A 23,663-nucleotide genomic window follows, 5' to 3' on the forward strand; every position below is an offset into this window, starting at 1 on the left:
GGTATTGTTCCCGTCTAGTTTGTCCTGTTTTATTTCAATATCCTGTTTTGATATCAATCCTGTCTGTCCCGTCCTGTCCGGTATAGACCCCATCTGTCCGATATCTGCTCGGGCAATCGGTATCGATCTCGTGGGCCTCTGGCTTCCGATCATTCCACGCCAGACTGCTGCCTAACGTGCATGACTCCCCATTTCCCGTAAAAAGGCTTGTGTGAGAAACGTCATGCATTTGGGTCCTGATCCTGTTCCGGGTTTTGACATATGTGAGTTACTATACTATTTTCTACCTATTTAGTAAAAAGTTAAACATAATCACCTAAGAATAACAAGCAAACAACGAATAAATACGGACAGAATCCTCTTTATACTGAATCATGGGGGCGTTTATACAGTGATTTCAACTGATACCATCGGGGAAAGATCAGCGAAAATAAATAAATAACACACTTAAAAGGGCAAAACAAAATAAAATAAAAATCCAAACTCAAAAACATAAAGCAGGAAAACACCATCCTTCAACATTACATACAACATCCATTTAAGACCTTTACATCGATACATATGTTCCGCTCTTGAAGCCGTTCTTTTTTTTGGTTTGAGAGAAAAAAAAAATAACGCTTGAACTGGGGTGGTGGGTGTGAAATAAAGGAGGAGGGGGGCATATTATTAAGGCAAATGGCAAGACCCAGTAAAAAAATAAAAATTAAAAATATTAAAAAAAAAGAGGCACTGACAGAAACAAAGCTGATGATAGAGGAGGATGAAAAATACCGAAATGGAGAAGAGAAGACAAAAAAAAGCATTTTTTTTGTTGAAACCTTGACCTGAGATTTGAGTCGCACCCTGAGGCGCAGTGCTAAACCACCAAAAGTACAAAAAAGGGTGCAGAAGAAAGCTCAAAAACAGAGCTAAGGTGTCCGTTCCAAATAATAATAACCACCGAAATCATCATAGACACAAATACATATAAATGTCGCCCAAAGAATAAACAACCCAAACACGCACTTTAGTGACTATTATCTTTCTCGTACGGTACATTTCTCGCAAATTTATAGATAAGAAAGTAGTGGAGAGGAAAGAAAACATGAAAAAAATCGGGAGAATAAATAGCAGCTTTGTCGTGAACACGCTCACAACTGTACCTTTGAAATGTAGAAACTTTACACATTTACGACGTAAGCGTAAACCGGGAGTCACCAACTTATTTATGAGGTCAGGAGCTCATTTTTGTTATTACTGATTAACACAAAGGGGCTACTAGATTGATATGCATTTCTTAAAGACTAAGTTGTGTTACTATGTTATTATCATGTTATTACAAGGTTGTAATTCTTAGAAGGTTCAAATATTCTCAGTCAAACAGCAAAAGAGGTCAGTTTAGCATAAAGGGGTGCCAGTATTAGATGCATTAATATATATATAATGTTATTACCATGTTATTACAAGGTTGATATTCTTAAAAGTAGGGTTAACCACCAAACATGTCAGTTAAAAAACATAAATTCCAAGAAAATCACAAAGATCCATCACTGCAATATTCAAAACCCATCCACGGGCTACCTAGGTGATTTTAGCGAGTAACCTGGTGCTTGCGAGCCCTCCGTTGGTGACCCCAGGCATAGATGGACCAAAATCAACACATTTTGTCTACTAGATTGTGATCACGTGGGTAAGTATGTGCTTCAGAATATCGGTTATTGGTATCGGTCTCGAGAAGCCAGATTTGAACGATTTTCGACAAGAAAAAGTAGTTACCGTAAATGTTTTTAACATTTTTGATGACATTTGAGAATATGTTTTACATAAATTGCTTTTTTATTCACAAAGTGTTTGAATGTAATATATATTTTGGGGGAAGCTACTAATTCAAATCTTAAATAATTAAGATCTGGTTTTATATTAGATCAACTAAAAAGGAATTAGAATAATAATAGCAAGAAATCAGATTTACAGTACCAAAAAAAAAAAAACGGTTTATAAATATTATGTATAAAATACTAAATCTTGAAAATCATTTGAGTATTTATCTGAAAATGTGATTTAATATTTAAAATAATTGAATAATTTGTGACACATTTATTAATTTTAATGGTGTATTTTTGTTTGTTTAATTTTGGCATTTAAATATTTGAAATATTTACCTTCAGACTTATTTGCTACTTCATTTTGTCCTCATTTTTAATTATAAAAGGAAAAACAATCAAAAATTGCCCGTTTTCTAACAATTTGCAGAACAAATTGGTTAGGTCATGTTAATTTAATCCATGCTGGTACAATTTAATATGTTTTTGAACGGAAAGTTTAGAAATCCAATCCTATTTTTTTAAGTCGGACTGAGCAATCAATTATCAAAAAAAATGATAGGGCAGATTACAAATACATTACAAATTACAAATAGATTACAAATTTGACGCGGCATCTACTTTTTTTCTCGCAATTCTCCCATTGAAATGAATAGGCACCTATTTGACGGCGTTGTTTTTCCTCACTTTTGAGGCCACTAGGCTGATTTTTGCGGTACTGCAGCTCCCATTGGAAATACATTGATATAAAAATTCCCAACACAATAATAAGAAAAAATCTCAGATATAAATGGACTTCATTTCTATATTTTCATTGGAAAACTAAAATTGTTTAAGTCATGTTTGTCCGACGGAACTGATCTCATTTCCCATGATCAAAAATTTTTCAAAAGCCACTGAGGAACACCAAAGACCCGCAACCGAGAATAAGTGCTAAAAAACACAAATAAGAATAAAAACTACAGATACTTTACCGTAAAGCACCATTTTTCTTTCTTTAACAAAGTTTTATTTTATGAGTTTGCAAGATGGCGGACAATTATGTCAGCTTCCTTTTGGTTATACCCAAGAGTATTTTTAAAAATTGATGTTTGAGAGATAACTTGTGTATGACTGCTTATTTTTTAAATCAATATTTTAAAGTTTTTTTTTTTTTGCAACTATGAGGTGCTAAGTAAAATGTACCATTTTCACTGAATTTTTACGTTTTTCCTTGACCTCATGTAGGTTTTAGATGAGGGGATGGTGTCATAATAGTCTGTGGTTTGCAATAATCTGTGGTCTGTGCAGCCATTTGAGACTCTTTGTGATTAAGTGTGTCACGAATAAACATGACTTGACCTGATTTGTTCTATTCTGAAGCACAGCATCCACTTTCGCAATATAGAAATTCTGTAAAAGACCCAACAAACGTTTTTCCAGTCGCGTTCATTTTCGTCTGAAATGTTTGACTTAATTCCAACTACACAAAGAGAAAAACAAACAAAAAAAATGAAACATTATAATAGAGAGAATTGGTATATAAATACACACTCCATGACGTCCTCTCGCCAGAAAAAAAGTGCTCTTCTGATGACTTTTACTGGCAGATATGCTTAAAAAAAAGTTCCTTTTTTTTGGGAGTCTTCCTTTTTCCTTTTCGGAGGAAAAAGACGCCGAAACTCGCTCTCTGTGGAGAAGAAGTCACTTCACAGAAAGAGAGGTTAAGGTTACCCTGTGTAGAAAATTGTTGAGGCGGGGTGGGGGGTTGGAGGGTTGGCGTTCGATACAGAAGTATTCAAAATGTCTGGGCACAGCGGATTATTTACAAAATGGTCCTTTTTAAATGAGTAGTAGGTGGATCCGAATTTTCAGTTCAATATATCGTATAACTGAAAAAAACAAACAGATTTTTGAGAAGTGAAATAGGATTTCTAGAACGTGCACAATAGTGAGCTGAACTAAAATTAGCATGTACATTAATTTGTCCACCCCCCATTAGAACATCGAATGACTCTGCAGCAAGATCCTATTGTGGCTCTTATCTGAGATTTGTCTTGTCCTGCCACTGTGCGCCTTAGCTAGAATTGTACCTGCGGGCCTTCCATTTCCTCACTAAGTTTCTCAAAGTAGAAAATGAAAGGTGAAATCTCTGAGATAGCTCTTTGTATCTTTACCCTTGACCAGTGTTTATTACCCCTTTTTTTAAGCCTAAGACCACTGTTTTATACCTAAATCTATGTCGAAAATGTTTACAATTTAATTCTAGGCACCAGCATAAAGGTATTGTTTTTAAGTTTAAATAATTGTGTGAAATAAATTGAAAGTAAAATGTTTCTTTTCATTTGTGGTTGCCAAGGCTCAGGAGGTAAATGATTTGCATTTATTCAGTGCTTTTCAAGTCACTGAAGACCTCCATAAGTGCTTTCTAATGTGGTTCACACTTTATCCATTAACACACACTCAAAGCCATGCAAGGCGCCTACCTGCTTATTGGGGGCATTTGGGGTGATACAAGTTATTTTTCATGAATATTTTTGCTTTGATGTTGGATTTTACTAAATTTTTAAACCGATTTCCAACGTTTTATTATTTGATTTTGTCTAGTTTTTACAAAAAAAAAAAAAGACCAAAAAGTACTTTAAATTAGCAAGAGGGATTTGCTAGTATAACATTTTTCTTATTTCTGTGCGTGAAATAAGTCCATTATTAAAATCAGTCGAATTATTTGCACAATTTTACGTTATTTGATGTATTATGTATTTTTTGCGGCACAATCTTAAACATCAAGCAAAATAAGTTATTAAATATATCACCCTGTACTTCCTCATGAGCAGTTCATAAAACAAAATAGTAATCCGCTGCCACCTACTGATGTGAATGTTGCAGTTACTCGGCTTATAAACTAAAGGAAGGCAAATATACTGAACGATGGCATGCTTTTTTTGCAAAGATAAAATTGGGCAATTTCTTGCGGCAACCCACACGAGCACAGAGTTTTCCTTGGCACGCTAGTTGAAAAACAAAGCCCTAAATCATGATGTTGAAAAATCGTTGTTTTAAGGTCTTTAAACAGATGTTTTGAGGCCCCCACGTTGCCACTTTTTAGAGGGGATGCAAAGAGGAAAAAGACTTGCGATCAACCACCGATTATAAAATGGAATACCTAATGTGTCTCAGGGGTCATAAAATCAAATCAAGTTGGGAATAGATATTTATGAATGCATATAATGTTTGTTGGGCTGTTGAATTTCCGATATTGAGCGATACTTCTTTCTTTTATATGGTCAGGACCAAGTTAGACCCCAGGTCAGGATCGACCCACTAACAACGGTTACTGGAGCCAACCCCTAAACTGAAATTGCTGATCTGAACAACCAATGATTTAAAAAGGAACCTTTTTAATAATAAGGGGTGCCCACACTTTTCTATACAACCGTACTAGCAGGCAGACGATTGCGGCAAGGGTAGCGCCCGCTCATTCTTTCTGCCGCCGTTCATGTGAGCGTAGGGCTGCAACTCATCAAAATGGGGTCCGAGCAGCACCAAAGGCCCGTTAGCTGGCACCGTTCCGGCTTTTTTGCCGTCCGAAGGCCCTGCGACAGGCGAGCCAGGCTTAGGCTGCTGCGTCGAAGAAGGAGGCGGCGGTGCAGTCCCGGTCGCGGCCACCGGGGGCTGTGCATTTGAGGCGGGGTCCAGAGGAATGTTCTGCATGTTCTCCGCCGGCATGTCCAGTTCTTCGGTGTCGGGAGGTTTGTTTTCTTCGCTGTAGAAGAAGCTGACCTCCCGGAAGGTTGGCTCTAGTTGTTCCTTGATGCTGTTGATGATCTCCAGGAAGGATGGACGCATCTTGGGGTTGTACTGCCAGCACATACGCATCAACTCAAAGCTGCAGAGGACAAAGAGCAGAATTGAGAAAAATTAGATCAGGGGTCTGAAACTACAGTGGAACCTCGGTTTTCGAACACCTCTCAGTTCGAACAAATCGGAGTACGACCAAATATTTAGAGAAATTCTTGCTTCGCTGTTAGGTCAAAAAATCGGAGTTCGAACGCCGGTAATGCGTGAATGCGTACGCTAAGGTGCGATGCTGAGCGGCGTACGAGTGTAGATCGCTCTTTTCGTGACCAACTGTTATCCCGTGCGGACGTGCTTTGTTTTGCTTTTAATATAGGTGTACGAAGTGTTTTAGCCCCTAATTATGCCTCCGAAAAAAGTCAGTGCAAGCAGCAAAGTTGCTACAGGTGAAAAAAGAAAAGTAGTGCGTACAACTATTGCATTTAAGAAAGAAATAATAGCACCCCCGTCCACCTGCGGCTTATTCTGAGCTCCACAAAGGTAAAAACTCCTATTCATAATTCTTTTCTTTATCCTTTTTTTATTTTTACACGTTCATGTTAGCGTAATCTTTCGTACGGAAGATTACGTTAACGCTAATGTACGATTAGCCTGGGTTAGCATTATGTTTACGTTGAACATTCAGGTAAACATTCAGGGTGTTCCAACGGAGCCCAACATTGAGGGTGTTGGAACGGAGCCCCCTTTCCAATGAACCGCTCACCACTTGTTGTGGAGACCGGGTGCTAAATGACTTATAAACGACCTGATGTTTTTATTTTTACACGTTCATGTTAGCGTAATCTTTCGTACGGATGATTACGATAACGCGGACGTACGGTTAGCCTGGGTTAGCTTTATGTTTACGTTAAACATTCAAGGTAAACATTCAGGGTGTTGGAACGGATTAAAACGATTTACATTATTTTTAATGGGAAAAATGATTTCGGTGAACGCATTATGGTCGAGAACTGAGGTTTCACTGTGTGTGTGTGTATATATATATATATATATATATATATATATATATATATATATATATATATATATATATATATATATATATAAAAAACAGAAATTGGAAAGTGCCCCGATATAAGGTCCCGGTACGCCTTATATAAAGGAACATACGGTGGATACAATCGGAAACCTACAGTTAATTATACTGCATACGATAACTGTTCTGCCTTTGAGGAACATACAGAGTGTTTATTGAGTGCCCTCTTCTGTATGTTGCTAAAATGAAACAAAAGAGAAGTGCAAAACTTGGACGGCAGCTGCGAGGCCAACGTTTGAACACTCATTAGAAATTAACTTTTGCTTTGGGCAATAATTGTAAATATTAAATGTATTGTGATTATTTAAATGAAGATTTTTGCTTATGGCAACGTTTTGTACAAAATGAAGTACGCTTGTTTAAATTGTTGTGAGCATTTCTTAGCTTAGAATGTAAATCTGTTGCGCAACGGGTCTGTTTTCTACATTGTTTTTAGTTTTGACTCCTGAGTTCAAATAGTCCCAATGCTTTTTCTCTCCATTGTGCCGTTATGCTTTTACCTACATTTGATCTATTCACTCATTTAGGTTAAATGCCTTTGAAATGAGATGTTTGAGTTGTATGTGTGGAGTGACACGACTGGATAGGTTAAGAAATGAGGAAGTAAAGAGAAAAACATGTGTGGTGAAAGATCTTGCTGAGAAGGTTAATGAAAATGTTCTGAGATGGACCAATGGAAAGAATGGATGAAGGTCGTTCGACTAAAAGAATATGTAGTGCACAAGTGGTGGGAAATAGAATGAGAAGAAGGCCCAAATATGGATGGATGAATGGGGTGAAACGTGCTCCGGGTGTGAGGTTGTTTAATTTAGTGGAAACAAGAGTGTGTGCAAGGGATAGATGTGAATGGCGAAGCATGGTTAAGAATGACTGATATCAACGCATATGATGCGGAGGAGGTAAACCGGGTTTCTCTCCTGATGAAGGGTTGCATGGCACAGCAACTCAACCCTTGTTTTGCTATGTCGGGAAAAACAAAGGGGAATGATTGTTTGTTGTATGTGAGGGTGTTATTGACTCTAGCCGCCTCCCACGAGGCGGATATGGCTTGGATATAGATAAATAGTTTTTAGTTTCACAGCAACCTTATATGGGTTGTCTGAATAAACAGCAACTAAATAAGGAAGTTTTGGTTATTTAAGATGTCGTCCACAAGCTGTCTATCTCGGCGATACTTCAGAGTGAGGATAGAAAGGTAACCACTTTTCAATGAACGCATTTTAGTGATGTTGTAATGTTAACTTATGTTCTATGAAATTAAATATTTTAATATCAATTAATCAATTTACCGCATTTATCCGGGTACAACGCATACTTCTTTTTTACCTAAAAAAGGACTCCGAAGTTTGGGTCTGCTTTACACATGAGGTTTTAGGGTATTATAGTACTGTTTTTGTGCAATGATTGATCAGTCAAAAAAAGAAACAGGATATTTTCTGTAATATCAATAGGAATAAACGGTTATAATGCATTCCCAAATGTGGGGCGTGGCATTTGAATACTTAAGACTGCAATCCCGACTTTAAGACAGGAGATGGCGGCAGAGCAACACATGATTTGCGTGCATGCCTTAAGCACGCTAGAATAAACTTTTTTTCATCTTTTTGGGGATTCTCCCGCCCAGAAAAGACCTGGTAGAAGTAATATTAAAGCACATCATGGAAAATATACCGTAAGGGCTCTTTGAACTGCGTTGGGCATTGTTTACACATACTTGACTTGACTTGCAATTGACCTGATTTGATAGACCTGATAGAAAAAAGGCCTCCAACAACGCACCCCACCTGTCAGAACCAGAACAAATGGTAGACCCAATTGCGTAACGTTAACTCAAACGTTTATTGAGATATAGAGGAAAAACACGCCAGCGATCCGGTGCTCGCTGGAAGAGAGAAGCAAACCGCTCACCGGATCGGAGCGTGTTCGGAATGTGGAAGTGGATCTTCCGGAGCGGGAGATCGTAGCGTGGTCAAACGGGAAAATACGGGTCGTTAGCCAGGACGGGAGATCAGAACGAGGGAGGGAGGGATATAGACAGACAGACAGACAGACAGACAGACAGACAGACAGACAGACAGACAGACAGACAGACAGACAGACAGACAGATAGATAGATAGATAGATAGATAGATAGATAGATAGATAGATAGATAGATAGATAGATAGATAGATAGATAGATAGATAGATAGATAGATAGATAGATAGATAGATATGTTACCGGGAATTAAAGGAAGGAGTGAAGAATTTTTGGTTTGAAAAGTGATGCATTTTCTTAACACAGTGAATCTTTGAAATGTGAAAACATGAGCGCATGAATTGTGGAAGAAAATAGAAGGAAAAATAACGATGAAGGGGAATAAAAGGAAATTTCTCCACGTTAACTATGATGAATATCTATTTAATTCTATTCTTAGAAATGTAATTGTTATTATCAAACAGGCACATTTACGTTCTTGTTTGATGGCTTTGGCTTAAAATGCCTTTGAAGGAAAATGGACTTCTCTTTTTCACCTGTAGATGGCAGGCGAGACAAGATTTTATAGACTGACAAAGTCCGTCATTCACATTTTGAAGCGCACTTGCTTGCTGGGGAGGATAAAAGAAAATACATTTTGGAAGAAAAATAAGCACAAATTAAAAATAATATAAAAATAAACAAATAAAAACCTGTACTGTTTTATTGGTTTCACTCGATTGTACCAATATGGCAAGTTCTAAACTATTAATCCTGGCAAGTTCAAACTACCATTTTCATTTCAGCATAAATTTGTACTTTGACTGAATACAGTGAAAAATTCGACTGAGCAGCCAAAATACACACATCGTACATCTCTTCACGACCAAGAGCAGCACGTCACCTCTTTGCGTTGCCATGGAAACCACCAGTTTACGTCTGCACAACATTGCCATGTACGTTCCCCCCCTTTTTTTTTTTTAAAAAAAAGTGAGGTCGGTCGTGGACAAGGGGGCGGGGGGAGGAAATAAATAAGAAATTCTTTCTTGTTGAGATCAACGGCATGGATCGATGCAATGTGTCACTAGAAAAGGTTCTCAAACTGGGGTCTGCGGTCAAGTTTGGGTCTGGAAGCCATAGCTGGGCGGCCCGCGAGGTTTAATATTAAAAAAAAGGTGTTTTACAATATGAAAAAAAAGACACATATAATTTGATTTTCATTTATTAATAACAATAATAATAATTTGATTTTCATTTATTAATAACAATAATAATAACTCTTTTGGAGGGGGGACAAAGCATTTGTTTCCGAAAATGGTAACAACTTGAGTTTCAATTTGTGGCATTTAAAGGTACATATAATAATTATGCCTGGGGTCACTAGGAGGTCCCCCACAAGAAAACCTGAGTAGCTTTCCAGTGAGGGGTCATTGTGATTTTCTAGAAAGTTTGATTTCTACCTGCCATGAGAAATAAATGACACGATCATTGGCTTTAAATAAAACTCTTCCAAAATTATAATTAAAAATAGCCAATAGATTCATATATATAAATCACTCAGTGCCCTTATGGAAGGCAGGTGTTTTTGGTTGATTGAGCCTATTCTACCCCTACTTCTAATAATTACAACCTAACATGATAACATATAAACGACATATAACTAATAAATGGTTATTTTAAGAATGCTTGTAAAATTGGGAGCACTATGCGCTAATTAGTAACAAAAAAGGGTTCTAAAACTCCTGACAATTAATTATTTAATGTCAATTAGAAAATAATAAAGCTGAAAACTTCCCCCTCGACCCAAGTGTGGATAAGCTGGGAAAATGGATGGATCGATAAATAAACAATAAAGTGGATAGACAAAGGCATTAAAAACGAGGGCCAATGATAAAAATATGCTTATATATTTACATGCTGTATCTCTCGTTGTTGTCGTCGTCTTGTTGTTATCAATCTCAATAGACTAGAATAGAACAGAAAATTCTATTTTACTCTTATTTTATCTCAGCCTCTTAATTAAGCCTTAATGCAGGGGTCTTCACTGTGGTACCTGCAAGCACCAACCAGCCCTCAAGAGTAGTTTGCTATTCTGAAAGAGCTCACTAGTGAAGGGTCAAAGTGATTTTCTAGGATATTTGATTTCTCACTGGCACTTAAACAATGTTACTTCTAATAATTACAATCTGGTAATCACAGAGTAATAACATTGCAATGACATAGTAATAACACAAGTTGCCATTTCAGAAATGCATTCCAAACTGATAGCTCTTTGCGCTAATCGGTAACAAAAAAGTAGCTGTCAGGTTCAAAAAGGTTGGCCACCTCTGCGTGAACACACGGATGCCCCCTGGTGATTGGATAACCACAAAGTTTTAAAACACTCTCTTGTGTGAATTTGAAATAAAAATCTAATTATGATGGCCGAGATTCAAGATTAATCGTAACGATCTTGACCCTAAATGTGTGGGAACTCCTTTTCCAATGCGCAAACCCATTGGCATAAAGACTGGAATGATTGGCACCGACACTGTAGGTGGGAGGATTCTATGTCCTGGCTAGTGGCGATTGCATCACGGACGAGACACTTTTGAAATGTGGCGCCTCGTTCTAGCACCACATGATAGCTTAACAACTTACTGAAAATAGGCAGAATATTAACAGCGGTGAGTGGAGTGTGGCTGAGGCAGTAGAACATCTAAAAATGTCAATCGTTACGTCGGGGTCAGGCCGGGCTTCTCTTTCGCTTAGTTTTTATTACCCACCTGTCATTATTCTGCTTTGTCTCTCTGCCTCTCTTGCTCTCTTAAAGTGCTGCGCTACATTCATAAGGACATAATGCTGTGGTATATGGCCCAACTTTCAACCCGTCTAAATGACAGAGGACCTCAAAATGTTGCCATCAACTCTTAAAAAATCGTTCAATGATGGAAAATTGTCGGTTAATGTAACCTCTGCGGACAAATATAAAATGTAGAAATGTTTATACAGCCGTGTTTTGTGTCATGTTTGCCATGGCGCCCAATTGGCCGTGCCCGTATGTGTCACGGTTGCCGTGGCGCCCAATTGGCCCCGCCCGCGTGGCACCAGCTGCAGTTTGTTGACAGATTGGCTCCCGGTCAGTATTTAAACTCTGTCTTGTCAGTCCCTTTTCGTCGGTCCGTCTGCAAATCTCTGTTTTTACACGGCAAGCCCTTTTTCGTCTGTCCTGTTTTTTTTTTGCTCCTGTTAGTTTCCCATTACGATCTGTTTTGAGCTAGACCACGTCTGTTCTTCCGCCCCGAATACGATTCAATTTTTGATTCCGATCACGATTTTTGCTCTTCCACCTCGGCTACTGACCCGTTTTTTCCGTTCCCGACACCGCCCTCGCTCGCCACAGAAGTCCCACTTCCGCGTCTGAGCAACCTACTTCCCGCAACCAGCGATCTCCAGATCGTGTGTGCGCTCCTTTCCCTTCTTTCCAATAAAACTGTGAGAAACGTTACGCGAGTGGGTCCTGTCTCTGTCCTGGTCCTGACATTTTATTTTGACTTTGTTACAAAAGACAGGCGTCAATTTGTTATACTAAATCATCTCTCCTCTTCCCGAGTACTCACAGATAAAATATAAAATTTCAGTTTGCTTTGGACACAAGTAAATTGGACGGCGTCGTGCTAGGTCGGGCATTAATACCTGTGGATCTGGATTGTTTTAGGCCTTATACCTTTTGAAAAATTAAAAAAACAAGTACTCACAGCATGTCGGGGCAGTTGTCCGGCTTGTCCAGGAGCCCCCCCTCCATTACAAAGCGCAAAACTTGCTCGTTGGACATTCCCTGGTAGGGCTGCTCAGCCAAGGTGGCAATTTCCCACAGCACCACACCAAACGACCTGTTTACCAAAGCAGAAATATTGCATCGACATTCAGCTTTTGACCGAGGCATGGATTTCTTAAAGTGACAGTGTGCACCGTATTTTCCGTACTATGACTTACAGTTTTTTCATAGTTTGGCCGGGGGTGCGACTCATGCTCGGGTGAAGCTTAGATGTAAAATCATAAAACCATTTTTATATTATTGGATTTTACATTTTTATTACCAATAGTGCATATCACTTCACATGTTATTTATGTGAGGCAATTGGCCATAGTCGTAAGATGCCAGCTTCTTCAAAGAACATCTCAAATTGTGTACTACAATGAAAAAAACTTTAAATCCACAAACAAAATCATGCTCACCAGACAGTACATGTACTATCTGCTTATTATTTGAATCAATTATATCAAAATGAATGTTTTCTCCTCTCAGTGCTTGTATTGTGGCGTTTGAGCATGTTCCATTGAACAGCAACACGACTGTGCAAACTCTTTTTGTTTCCCAACTCCGAGTGTCCCGTTTGTCAGTCCTTAAGAATGGCTTTAAATGCCTCCAGATGTTTCCCCAAATGCGGCACCAGCAAAGACTCCCCTACACATGGCCAAAATGCATCTTCCTCTTTTTAACGTGTCGCCCAGCACATAAAGTACAAAGGGACAGAGGAAAAAGGGTGGCTATCTATTTTGGTGCCAGTTTCTCAGTTACTTTGCCTCTTGGTGAAAACCCGAAGTGCGAAAGTGATCAAAAATTGCGGTCGCAGTAAGAATTTCTTCATCGGCGAGCCGACAGAGGTGACGTTTCTCAAAAGGATGAGCCAACATTTTTAGCCAGCTTTCACTCCGATTTTGTCGGAGAACATCTGCCGGTTTATAAATAGTCCGTAGCAGAATGCTGTGAAATGAAACCATGTTATATTTCAGTGTGAGTCGAGCTTTTTTCATTACGAAGTCTCGAGGTACGATGCCTGTAAGAAATGTTTAAAAAATAATAATAAACACCAGTTTCATACCACAGTCCGCGGGCCATATACGGCCCATTAGGCTTTTGAATCCGGCCTGCCAAACAAAATTAATGAAACCATAAATTTGCACCTAGTTTACTGGAATTACAGTGGATACAATCGGAAATGCATATTTACAATTGAATGATATGGCATACAGTAACTGTTCTGCCATTGAGAAACATTTAGAGTGGTCTTCGAGTGCACTCTTGTGGTTAACAAGTTAACTGTTTGTTGCTAAAATTTTAGTGGTTAAACCAGACATAATATTGTTAATTTATGTTATATGAAATTAATTCTTTTAATTTACATGTATTTGTTTATTTTCTACGCAACCCTAGCTCTTACTGTAGTTTTAATTCCATGCACCTTGCAGTCCATTGTGCCTTATACATGAAGTTGTATATGTTAAACACAATTTTTTGGGGCGAGACTTATAATCCAGTGCGTCATAAAAATACGGTAATAATATTTTTTTCCCTTATCGTCCAATCTTCACATTTCCCAAAAGATGGCGCCTTAAAACCGCATTGGTGTTGTTGGAAGTACATTATTTGTTACCAGCTACACGATTGGTAATCAGAACGACAGTGAGTTTTCTGCGCATAGAACGAATAGTGCCATCAAAGCATCTGCATTTTGTTTTTGTTTTATATCTGTTCATAAGTTGAAATTTAAGTTCATCATTAAAAATTAGAGAAGGACAAAAGAAAACGTGAGAACGATCGTGACCGGGAAGATTGGAAAGGTGACAGAACGATCATAATGGTAATTAGCAGCTGCTATGCATGTAGCATGTTTTAAACAAGTATCTCAGCCTCAATCTTGTGTCCACAATGTCCCACAACCATGCAGTGTCCTCATGCTCCTCTTTATTCATCGTGTTTAGTGAATCAACACCGTGTTGTGTTTGAAAGAGACCACATCATTTCATAATGATTCGGTGGGTTTTATTGCTTTTTTGGGGGGCCAATAATAATGGGTCCCAAAGAAGTTAGTGATGAGGGGGAAGGAAAAGTAGAAAACTGAAAAAAACAACGATTAAGTCAAAGAAGCAAAAGATAATAAAAGCCATCGAAGTGCTGCTTAAAGGTACAGTAAATGGTTTGTGTTTGAAAAGGACCACATCTCATTTTATGGTAATTTAGGGCCTTTTATTGCCTTTTTTGTCAATCATATTTGGTCAAGTCTAAAAAGGAAATGGGAAATATAAAAATAGTTAGCAATAATCTGTAATCTATGCAGCCCTTTGAGATGCTTCGTGATTATGGGCTATACAAATAAACATGACTTGACTTGAAGGGGTGTCTGCCATTACAGTGCTGCTTGAAGATACAGCAGTTGATTTGTGTTCGAAAGGGACCACAAATAATTTTATTGTGATTTTGTGTATTGTATTGCCTTTTATGCCGATAGTAGTGAGACCCAAGAAAGTCAGCGATAAGGGTAAGGAGAAGAAGGAAACAGTGAAAACGAGTCAAATTGCCAAATACGAAAATAGTGTAAGATTGCCTGCCATCGAAGCGCTGCTAGAGAACAGCTAACGGTTCAAAATATTTTATTTTCATCTTCATTACCAGTATATTATTCTTTATTTACTACTACGTTTCAATCATTATCACTGTTCAGGTTTCATTAATATTTTGTGTACGTATTTCTTTTATTTTGTGTCCGCAGTGCAGTGGATAGCGCATTGTGAAAGGTACTTGGTTCGAGACCAGGTGGATAGGGATGGGCGCCACCAGGCTGTACTTGCCCAAGACACACCACAGGAAATGGTGCCCCATACATCCCTAGTGGTTTAGGGAGCCCATTTCATTTAGTATAGGGCTATTTTAAAGTAATGTTGGCTTTACTACTGTTCAAAAGTTTGGGGTCGCTTAGAAATTTCCATTCTTTAAAGAAAGCAAAGAGTAAAGGATAAAATATTTTATTATTTCTAACCTTAGCAATGTCTTGACTACTTTCTATATATTTTGCAACTCATTGGATTAATATAAAATAAGTGTGACTTTTAATGGAAAACAAACTATTGTCTGGGTGACCACAGACCTTTGAACAGTAGTGTATATGCGAGTAAATAAGGTGGTTTTACAGAATTACGTGACAAATAAAATGAAGGCAATTTGAAGAAAATCCATCAAAAAGTGACTGTTTGGAAAATGGCCAACACCCCTTTAAACAATATTCTCTCTTACCAGACATCAGACATGGTCGTAAACACGCCGTCTTTCAGCGACTCGGGTGACATCCAGCGGACTGGAAGCAGGCCCTTCCCTCCTTTTCGGTAGTAATCCGTCTCATAAATATCTCGGGTCATGCCAAAATCTGCAAGGGAAGCCGGAATCAAGTTTACCTTTTCAGCAGCGCCCGAGGCACCCATCTAAAGTTCTCATATTATTTTGAAAGGGCATCTAAATCACCCTGAAACTCCTCTCACCTCCGATCTTGACCGTAATGTCGTCGGCCACCATGCAGTTCCTCGCCGCTAGGTCTCTGTGGACAAATTTGTTAGCGTTGAGGTACGCCATGCCGTCGGCGATTTCCCCCGCCATCTGGATCATTTTCTTGAGCGGCGGTAAGACTTGGACGTTTGAATTCTGCGAGAAATAAACACAAGTCAGGGAAACTGATCTACCAGACAAGTGATGGTGATTTAAAAAACATACTTCTTTGCGAAGAGAACGCAGGTGGCTCTTTAGATCTCCGCTGGTCATCAGTTCCATAATCACCAAAGTAGGTTGTCCCTGGGAGACCACGCCCAGGAGCCTCACCTAGATCAATCATGGCATGGACCATAATGTCAGCGTTGGCATAATTGACTGTCTCGTAAATTCTATATTACTGTTATTTCAAGACTACAAGTCCTATTGATCATCAGATACACCAAAGAGTTGTTTACCTTGTCGTGCTTTTTTGCATGTATTTATATCTTTCAGGACAACTCTCTATTTTCTCCAGTCTTTAACATTAGTTTCTGGCAACATGAGTAAAACTAGTGTCATGAAGAGATAAAATCTAAGTATTTCTTAATAAAACATAAAACACTATGTATTAACTATAAAAATCATTAAAAAAGAAAGAATAATTGTGTAAGTTGTACGCCCGACGTAAAAGATGCACGCCCCCGGGCAGACGTTATCTCAAACACTGCCTTCGCATACAATGTTTTGCGATTTTAATAATAATAATAATAAAAATAATAATTTCCTTTGTATTGTCATTCTTTGTAACAATGTACACAGAACGAAATGTCGATACACCGGACCCGTTGTAGCGAGCCGATGCAGCCGCAGCCAACAGAGGGCGCCGCCATTTTTACCAATGTTATAAGTCTTAGGTATGACTAAGCGACATAATGTTTGTTAAATTTTGTGTGCACTATAAGACAGTTATTGCTGGTTTATTATATATATATATATATATATATATATATATATATATATATATATATATATATATATATATATATATAAATATATATATCTCATCTCATCTCATTAGCTGCACCGCTTATCCTCAGTAGGGTCGCGGGGGTGCTGGAGCCCATCCCGGCAATCATCGGGCAGTGGGCAGGGGACATCCTGAAATGGTTGCCAGCCAATCGCAGGGCACACAGGGACAGACAACTCGCTCGCTCATTCACACCTAGGGACAATTTGGACCGGCCAATCCACCTGAAATGCATGTCTTTGGAATGTGGGAGGAAACCGGAGTGCCCGGAGGAAACCCACGCAAGCACGGGGAGAACATACAAACTCCGCACAGGAAGTCCGGTAGCTGGATTTGAACCCACACAGGAGGTTCCCAAGACCTTAGAACTGTGCCTGCACTTGGCTAACCACTGCGCCGCCGTGCTGCCCATACATATATATATATATATATATATATATATATATATATATATATATATATATATATATATATATATATATATATATATATATACACGCGGGGTGGGGGGCATAAGTATTTCTTAATAAAACATAAAACCATATCTGTTAATTTGAAAAAATCTTTAGAAAAGAAAGAATAATACTTCAAATTAGCAGAAAATTCTGCTAGCAGAACAAGAGCATTTGACCTAGTTTACTTTATACATATAACTGGATTTTTGCCATTGGCTTCTAGTTCTTGTTTTATTTTTGTAATTGAAGTTTGAGGGGTTTAAAGATGAAATGTATCACACAAAATAGCTACTGGTACATACAGAATAAAGTCAATATTTTTTCTTTTTTTTTTACCAGTGAAATGTATAGCATTAGTGCAACGATTAGTGATAAAAGTCAGAACTGGGTTGGGATTTATTAGCTCTTAATCCTCACTTTTGCTTCACAGTCAAACGTTCCTTGTTAAAATCTTGGCTAAGATTTTGCTTATAGAATGTGTGTGCTATATTTTTCCGAACTTGACCATAAATGTGAGTATCAATGGTTGTCTGTCTATCTGTATGCTGTGATTCAGTCCAGTGAAGGATTCATTTGTGTATAGAAGGGGATGAGGTAAATTTCCCATTCATAGACACATCATGAGTCTGACGAATCAGAATCAAATCTTAAACGTCCAGATTTGGATAATTATAATACGTCACATGATATTAAAATTAGGCTGAACGAAGAAACGTAACCCTTTTTCCGACAGGCACACGTCGCAAAGGCTATGAGCATGAACTACGTCGTTGGAAAAATGGTCATTGACAAGTTGAATCTGTTTTTAATATTGGACACCTGCAAAGGACATTGCAGATAATGCTAGTTCATTATTCTGACTATTATACCATACTGTTCTTCACTGTTTTGACTATTATGAACTGTTTACTGGTCAATCTGTAATTTGATTGCCACATCCTTTAGGAAAAACTTACTTTTGTAACCTAGGAGAGTTAATAAAATAAGGGCTCAGGGGAGGGCTTTCAGAATATGTTGGGATTTCTTATCTAAAGTCTTGGTCTTCTCCTGTTCTCTTTGCATGTTTAAAATCCATTGATGTCTTCTTTTCATATTTTAAGTGTCTACTAGACTATACATGTATCAGACGTCATATATGGCAGAGGACGCCAAATTAAAGACATCTTGGCAAAGTTCCATAAAGCCTCGGAATTCGTGGAACTTTATCACCCAGAAGTTTTGACTGGTCAGGCTCTTGCTCATAATGATGACGTCTGCCTCGAGCATTTCCAAGGGAGTGTCAAAAGCCGGCAAAAGCACGTCATTGGATTAGTTCTTAAAGAAACAGGACGGAAAAAACTCTGCTGAGGACCTGTAAACAAAGCGGACAGTTAAAAAGTAAGATAATATTTTTATTATTTTCTTTATTCTTTGATTTTTTTTACATTGTGTGCCTCTTGTTTTAAGTTTTTTTTGTGTGGTATTTTAACATGTATTTGTTTCATGTTCTGATGCTTTTTTAATGATTTTTTTTAAAATAAACAAATCATACTTTTGCATTTCTTGGAACAGATTAGCGAAATTACATTGAAAAACTGTGGAATGGCCTTATATTAGGTTTTATCATTTGAATAAACTGCACGAAACGTTAATAAAATTATTTTTGCTTTGCTACGATTGTGGAGTTCCTAAAATTGAAATCCGTTTAAATCTTAGCGAGGGAAAAAATACTTTTAAATAATGCTTCAAATATTGGCTCATAACGGTACCCCTGAATTGTCCTCAAATCGTGAGGTACCTATAGATTCTCACCCCGAGTGTAAAACAGACGGTGATAATTCAGTCTTGTCTGGAAGTAAGATGCAACCATGGCCGACTTCCTGTCTCAATCCAATCATGGCTGCTGCCAAATTAAGGATGAATGTTAATTACACGCCTCCTTCACGCTCTCTAAAACCGGTAATCCACTCACAAAAGCGTTCCGTTTCCCGGTGATTTACTTCTCACCGCACAAGCGTTTTAGGAGTGTTGCGAGAGAAACTTTCCGCGGGGAAACGTATTTAGTCAAGAAAGAGACGGGGATTTCGCTGATTAGGGGTTGCAACTCCGGGAGGCAAATCCTCGCTTCGGGCTGTCAAAAGTGGAATAGTCGTGACCTGCCCAACTCCGGCAACATCTTGACAGTCTCCGCTTGATGTCACATTTATTTATAGCGGCGCCAACGTGAATCATCCGCACCTACGTCAGGCGCATACAGTATTTGCTCCGTTCTATAACCACCCATACTAAGTATTAAATACACACACACACACATATATTGATCCATCCATTATCCATACCGCTTATCCTCAGTAGGGTCGCGGGGGTGCTGGAGCCCATCCCAGTTATCTTCGGGCAGTGGGCAGGGGACACCCTGACCTGGTTGCCAGCCAGTCGCAGGGCACACAGACACGGACAACTCACACGATCATTTACCAGTTAACCTGACATGCATTTTTATAGAATGTGGGAGGGAACCAGAGTGCCCCCAGGAAACCCATGCAAGCATGGGGAGAACATGTAAACCCCACACAGGAAGGTTGGTCGCTGGATTTTAACCTATTGACCTCAGGACTGCGCTGATGACATGCTAACCACTCACCCACCATGCCGGCCTTTTATATATCTTTTATAAAAGGCCGGCATGGCTTTTATAACCCGTTTATTTTCTGGGGCTGAGGTTTGGTCTTGATTCGTAACCACTTCTCCATTTTTCTTGTGTTCTCTGTGCGTCTACTTTGGAAAATGATATGCAAATGCACGACCTTATAACGCCCAGGAGAGTCCGGAAGCACCAAGTTATTTGATGCAGGCTTCTGATTGGCTGCCGAGTATGCAAATTACCAGAAGAACTGAAATTTCCAAACAGAACGAAGATTTCCAAATAGAAACAAAGCAAACGTTCGATTTGAGAAAATTTGCTTGAAAAAGTTGTCGGCCACTCGAGTTGTACGCCCGACGTAAAAGATGCACGCCCCGGGCGTCCGGGCAGACATTATTTCAGACACTGAAAATGCCAAGAAAATACAATAATTTCCTTTCCCCCTGCTTACCACATGATGGCAGTTGAACTCTTTCATGACAGAAGCCTCGTTCAAGAACTCGATGCGCTCCCTCATGCTGGCCGACTCGTTGACCGTCTTGATGGCGACTCTGGTCTCGGGTTCGTCCTTGACCACTCCCTTGGCGATGCCCTCGTACACCATCCCGAAAGAACCTTGGCCTAGTTCTCGGTGCATGGTGATCTTCTCCCTGGGGACCTCCCACTCGTCCGGGACATACACTGCCGTTACGAGGAGACGGGTTACTTACCGCATGGAATAAGACAAAAAAGTACACATTTTGGATGTTTCTTACTCTCTGCAGCACTGAAGTATTCGGGATTGACTGAAGCGTAAAGGACTCCATTCCCCAGCCGGTCGCTATTCCTATTGGCACAACAAGAGATTCAGTGCGGACTGACTCAGCTATCAATCACATACAGAAAAACTTCAGAAATGGTCAGATGTAGTTTTTAAGCGATAACCAGCGCTTATTTAAAGGGACAGTTTAATATGTGACCACAAGATGTAGATATTGTTTAGTGCAACCATTAAAGAGTACTGTACAATAAAGTAAAAGGAAAAGGAAAAATACTATGTAAACTCAAACCACACTGTTTTTTTCAATTCTTTTTTTGGCCAGCCTTTCACAAAGATTTTGGGGCTACCTCTGGCAGCAAATACTGGACTGTCTCAGAAAATTAGAATATTGTGATAAAGTTCTTTATTTTCTCTAATGCAATTAAAAAAACAAAAATGTCATACATTCTGGATTCATTACACATCAACTGAACTATTTCAAGCCTTTTATTATTTTAATATTGCTGAATTTGGCTTACAGCTTAAGAAAACTCAAAAATCCTATCTCAAAATATTAGAATATCATGAAAAAGTATACAAGTAGGCTATTCAACTATTCACCTGAATCATCTAATTAACTCGAAACACCTTGCGAGGGTTTCCTGAGCCTTTAAAACATTCAGCTTGGTTCAGTAAACTAAATCACTGCTGATCTGACTGCTGTCCAGAGGACCATCATTGATACCCTCCATCAGGAGGGTAAGACACAAAAATAAATTGATCAAAGAGCAGGCTGTTCACAGAGTGCAGTTTCAAAGCATATCCACAAAAAGTCTGTTGGAAGGGAAAAATGTGGCCGGAAACGCTGCACAACCAAGAGAGATGACCGCAGCCTTAACAAAATTGTGAAGAAGAGCCGCTTCCAGAATTTGAGGGAGCTTCAAAGACAGTGGGCTGAAGCTGGAGTCCAGGTATCAAAAGCCACAGTTCACAGACGTGTCCGGGAAATGGGCTACAATAGCCGTATTCCCATGGTCAAGCCACTTCTGAACTCAAGACAACAGAAGAAGCGTCTGACTTGGGCTATGGAGAAGAAGCACTGGACAGTTGCAGAGTGGTCCAAAGTCCTCTTTTCAGACGAAAGCAAGTTTTGCATTTCATTTGGAAGTCAAGGCGCCAGAGTCTGGAGAAAGGCTGGAGAAGAGCAAAATCCAAGTTGCTTGAAATCCAGTGTGAAGTTCCCACAGTCAGCAATGGTTTGGGGAGCCATGTCAGCTGCTGGTGTTGGTCCACTGTGTTTCATCAAGTCCAGAGTAAATGCAACTGTGTACCAAGAGATTTTAGAGCACTACATGCTTCCATCTGCTGAAAAGCTCTATGGAGATGAGTATTTCATTTTCCAGCATGATCTGGCACCTGCCCACAGTGCCAAAACCACCAGTAACTGGTGCACTGACCATGGCATCACTGTCCTTGATTGGCCTGCTAATTCCCCTGACCTGAACCCCATCGAGAATTTGTGGGGTATAGTTAAGAAGAAGATGAAAGACACCAGACCTACAAATGCAAATGAGCTGAAGGCCGCTATCGAAGCATCCTGGGCATCAATAACACCTCAGCAATGCCACAGGCTGATCGCCTCCATGCCACGCCGGATTGATGCAGTAATCCGTGCAAAAGGATTCCCAACCAAGTGCTGAGTGCATCAATGGACATTTTCAAATGTTTGATTTAGTTTTGCTGTTATAAAATTATTTTTTTCACTTGGTCTGAGGAAGTATTCTAATATTTTGAGATAGGATTTTTGAGTTTTCTTAAGCTGTAAGCCAAATTCAGCAATATTAAAATAATAAAAGGCTTGAAATAGTTCAGTTGATGTGTAATGAATCCAGAATGTATGACATTTTTGTTTTTTTAATTGCATTGCAGAAAATAAAGAACTTTATCACAATATTCTAATTTTCTGAGACAGTCCAGTATATTTATTGTATACATTTCTTTTCATAGAAAATAAAAATAACAAAAAGAAAAACACCTGGTCAAATTAGCATTTAATTTCGGTTATTTTAGGTTTTCACAATTTAATATTTTCAACCTAATTTCCTGGGAGTTTAAAAACAATATTTCAAACATCTTAGATGATCTGTTTCATTTTTCCTCCTAATTAAATGGGTTAAAAGATAAAAATACATTTTTATTTTTTTAACTTGTTGCTCTAGTAAAAAAAAATAATTAAATCATGAAAAAACAGGCAGATAATTTCTGGGATTTGCATCATCAAATAATAGTTTTAAAAATTGTTTTCTTACAGGAAAGGAATTAAAAAAAATATGAACAAATTATGAATTTCTTTTGTATTCATTTTCATATGTATTATCTAGAAAAAAATACAAAAAATATTAAATCAAAATAAATAAAAAGACAGCTATTTTATTTCACTAGAAAATCCCATACAGGAACAATTAAAAAAAATACTCCTTCAAAAAGGAAAATAATTTATAAAAAATAATTGTGTTTGAAATACAAAATAAAAAACAAAACGGGTACAACTGTCAGAGTTGCCATGGCGCCCAATTGGCCCCGCCAGTATGGCACCAGCTACGGCTCGTTGACAGATTGGCTTCCCTTCTATTTAAGATCAGTGCTCTCACTCACCCTTTGTCAGTCCGTCAACAAACCTCTGCGCCCACAAGATGTGGGTTTTGACTCTGTCCGGTTTCCTGTTGGTGTTTTCTGTCCGGTATTGTTACCGTCTAATTTGTCCTGTTTAATATCGGTCTCCAGTTTCGTTTCCCGTCTAGTTTGTCCTGTTGAAATTCGATATCCAGTTTTGATATCAATCCTGTCTGTCCCATCCTGTCCAGTATCGACCCTATCCGTCCGATATCTGCTCGTGTAATTGGTATCGAT

General features: G+C 38.7%; 1 protein-coding gene across 1 annotated transcript in view; it reads right to left on the reverse strand.

Moving 5' to 3' along the window:
* Positions 1-1,406: 1,406 nt before the first annotated feature.
* Positions 1,407-23,663, reverse strand: part of igf1ra (insulin-like growth factor 1a receptor) — a 153,265-nt gene continuing 131,008 nt past the window's right edge. The window contains exons 15-21 of the mRNA XM_088340561.1: positions 20,770-20,840; positions 20,466-20,695; positions 16,156-16,260; positions 15,927-16,086; positions 15,685-15,814; positions 12,368-12,502; positions 1,407-5,670 (exon numbers count right to left, since the gene is read on the reverse strand). Coding sequence (XP_088196687.1) covers positions 5,223-5,670; positions 12,368-12,502; positions 15,685-15,814; positions 15,927-16,086; positions 16,156-16,260; positions 20,466-20,695; positions 20,770-20,840 — 1,279 coding nt within the window. The 3' untranslated portion in view covers positions 1,407-5,222. The remainder of the gene's footprint in view (positions 5,671-12,367; positions 12,503-15,684; positions 15,815-15,926; positions 16,087-16,155; positions 16,261-20,465; positions 20,696-20,769; positions 20,841-23,663) is intronic.

Source organism: Urocampus carinirostris, chromosome 7 (genome assembly GCF_059441175.1).
Source record: "Urocampus carinirostris isolate Australia breed hairy pipefish chromosome 7, RoL_Ucar_1.0, whole genome shotgun sequence".
Lineage (NCBI taxonomy): Eukaryota > Metazoa > Chordata > Actinopteri > Syngnathiformes > Syngnathidae > Urocampus > Urocampus carinirostris.